Source organism: Nicotiana tabacum, chromosome 19 (assembly GCF_000715075.1).
Source record: "Nicotiana tabacum cultivar K326 chromosome 19, ASM71507v2, whole genome shotgun sequence".
NCBI classification, from domain to species: Eukaryota; Viridiplantae; Streptophyta; class Magnoliopsida; order Solanales; family Solanaceae; genus Nicotiana; species Nicotiana tabacum.
Genome location: NC_134098.1, coordinates 95,054,410 through 95,056,665, shown reverse-complemented (window position 1 = coordinate 95,056,665; position 2,256 = coordinate 95,054,410). Strand labels below are relative to the sequence as shown.

Here is a 2,256-nt window from a genome sequence, read left to right as displayed (position 1 = left end):
CATAGAGTTCCCTAACTCGTATAGATACCTAGGACACTCCTTTGAGTCATCCAGGCAGGCCCTTGAGATTCCCCCTCAAGATCGCTCATTAGATACGGCTTGGTGGCAGCACGTTTGGGGGAGGCAAGTTGAGCGTTCAACACCTATACCCCCCTTATATATGTTTAAAATTAAAAAGCCCAAGTTCCCTGAGTAGACAGGTGTACGTCAGAAAATCAGAAGAGCCTTTTCTCACCGGTTCTTGGCCGAAGCCACAACCCCAAAGTGCGGAAAAGAGAAAATTTTCAAATTTGAGCCAAAATTGCTTAATAAATCCTTTTCTAAAATTTAAATATTCACACAATAATTCATACTGAATTCTCAAACTAAAAAATTCAAAAGTCAGCATTTTTTTAATTATTTATTTTAATTTCACAATCTTTTCTCTTTGTCATTTACTGAGAAACAAATACACTTTAGACCTTTGTCTGCAAAATGCAAAGTACAAAAAGGTTTGGCCTCTAGTTCTTACTTTCCTTCCAAGTTTGCATTTTCCTTATTTATGCTTAATTTATTTAAAGTTATTTTTTTGTATTCTTTAATTTATTCTTTTCAAGCTACTTTTTGATTTTTGATTTTTTTTGGTATCTCTCTAGCTTAGATATTATTTTGAAGACTATATTCTGGCTATTTGTAGTATAATAAGTATTTGTTATCTATTATGTAGTTTTAGATTTTTAAACAATAGCATTATATTATTTTAATTTTAATTTTTTGAATTATTTGAAACTGAGATATAATTTTTATAACTCTATTTATATTCCATCATAGTCATGTTTTTTATTACGCATACATAATAGATATCACCAAAACATCACATAATACCCCAACCCAAAAACATGATTAACTAGAACAACCCCTACACTAAACTCCTGCTATGTGCAGGATACGACCGGGAAAGAGAGAAACCATGACCATGTTGGTCTGTTGTAGATTGCCTTACTTTGCATTTCTGCAAAATGTTATTTATGGGTTGTACCTGTGACATCCTAGTCACAAGGTGATAATTTTTATGATTGTGCCAAGGTTAACCTTTAAAAATAAATAACACGAATGATTATTAAAAAAAAACTAGTAGTAGCTTTTATTCAGCCTTCCACTTTCCATTTTCGTAACCATAACCATGCTCAGCACCATAGTTCTTCACCTTCAAGAGCAGATCTTCCAATCCCCCCTTCAACATTGAAGCCTCGGTGTAGTTCATTTTCTCTATAGGACCTTTGAACCACTCTTGTTGGCTCTCCACATTCTTATTCATTTCCTTGAGTTTGCTTTTCAATTTTAATGCAAAATCCAGTTGGTCTTGCAGAGAACTGAGTCGTATGTTAAGTTCTCTAGAATTGGCTTTTCGGAACATCTGGGCATACTTGTCATCAATGTCTGATGGTGATGGAGGCCTTTCTTTGCCAACATATTTGTTGATGGTTTCATTTACATTTGGATGACCGAAAGAGTAAGGCTTGCTACCTATAGAGAAAAAGGAGAGAAATTGATAATATAAAATAGGGCAAGAGGAGAAAAATCAATTTATCTACTGTTATAACGCCTCCCACACCAAGTATTTTTTTATGATGCTTTAATTTTATGTGAAATTAATTATCATGTACAGGATCTTGGATTTGCATGTTTAGTTATGATGATACATGTACATTTATGCTTAAAGAGTAATATTTGTTGATGGTATATCATGTATATATAGATGACCAAAAAAATATAATTAGGCTTGTAATTACCTTGTGGACACACGATGATGCCAACTTCAGCACCAGTCATAGCAACAAGCTCGTTTGCTTTCTTGAAGACACCATTTCGGCGTTTTGAGAAAGTCACTTGTTGAATATTTTGATTTTCTATCTTTGCGAGACGAACACTTTTGCGAACCTTAATCCGTCTAGTACTCATTCTCAAGGATAATGATGATATAACTAGTATTAATTACTAGGAGTTACTATGTGATATGAACTTTGTAATACCGAAGCCTAGTATTTATAGAGTTTTTCCAACATATTGAAGCCTTTGGTTTTTCAATTTTGGTAGTTCATAGATATGAATCCAGTTCATTTTTGTAGTGTTCACATGTTATGAGGCAAGTAAATTTAGATAATTAATCATAGTGGTTGACTGTACTCTCCATTTTTTAAAATATTTTCAAAATTTAGCTCTATAATATTGTAATGGTCAAGTCAATTTCCAGGTCTGAACCAGTGGTGATGTGCT

General features: G+C 33.3%; 1 protein-coding gene across 1 annotated transcript; it reads right to left on the bottom strand.

The window, feature by feature from the left end:
- Positions 1-1,123: 1,123 nt before the first annotated feature.
- LOC107824357 (agamous-like MADS-box protein AGL62) lies at positions 1,124-1,941 on the bottom strand. The gene is made up of 2 exons (XM_016651103.2): positions 1,773-1,941; positions 1,124-1,506 (listed from the first exon to the last, which is right to left on the bottom strand). The coding sequence occupies exons 1-2, from the start codon at positions 1,939-1,941 to the stop codon at positions 1,124-1,126; spliced, it is 552 nt and encodes a 183-aa protein (XP_016506589.2).
- Positions 1,942-2,256: the final 315 nt, after the last annotated feature.

Coding starts and splice junctions, on each gene's coding strand:
- LOC107824357 (XM_016651103.2), bottom strand. CDS start 1,941: ATGAGTACTAGACGGATTAAGGTTCGCAAAAGTGTTCGTCTCGCAAAG. Junction 1,507..1,772: donor CATCATCGTGTGTCCACAAG/GTAATTACAAGC, acceptor TTTTCTCTATAG/GTAGCAAGCCTTACTCTTTC.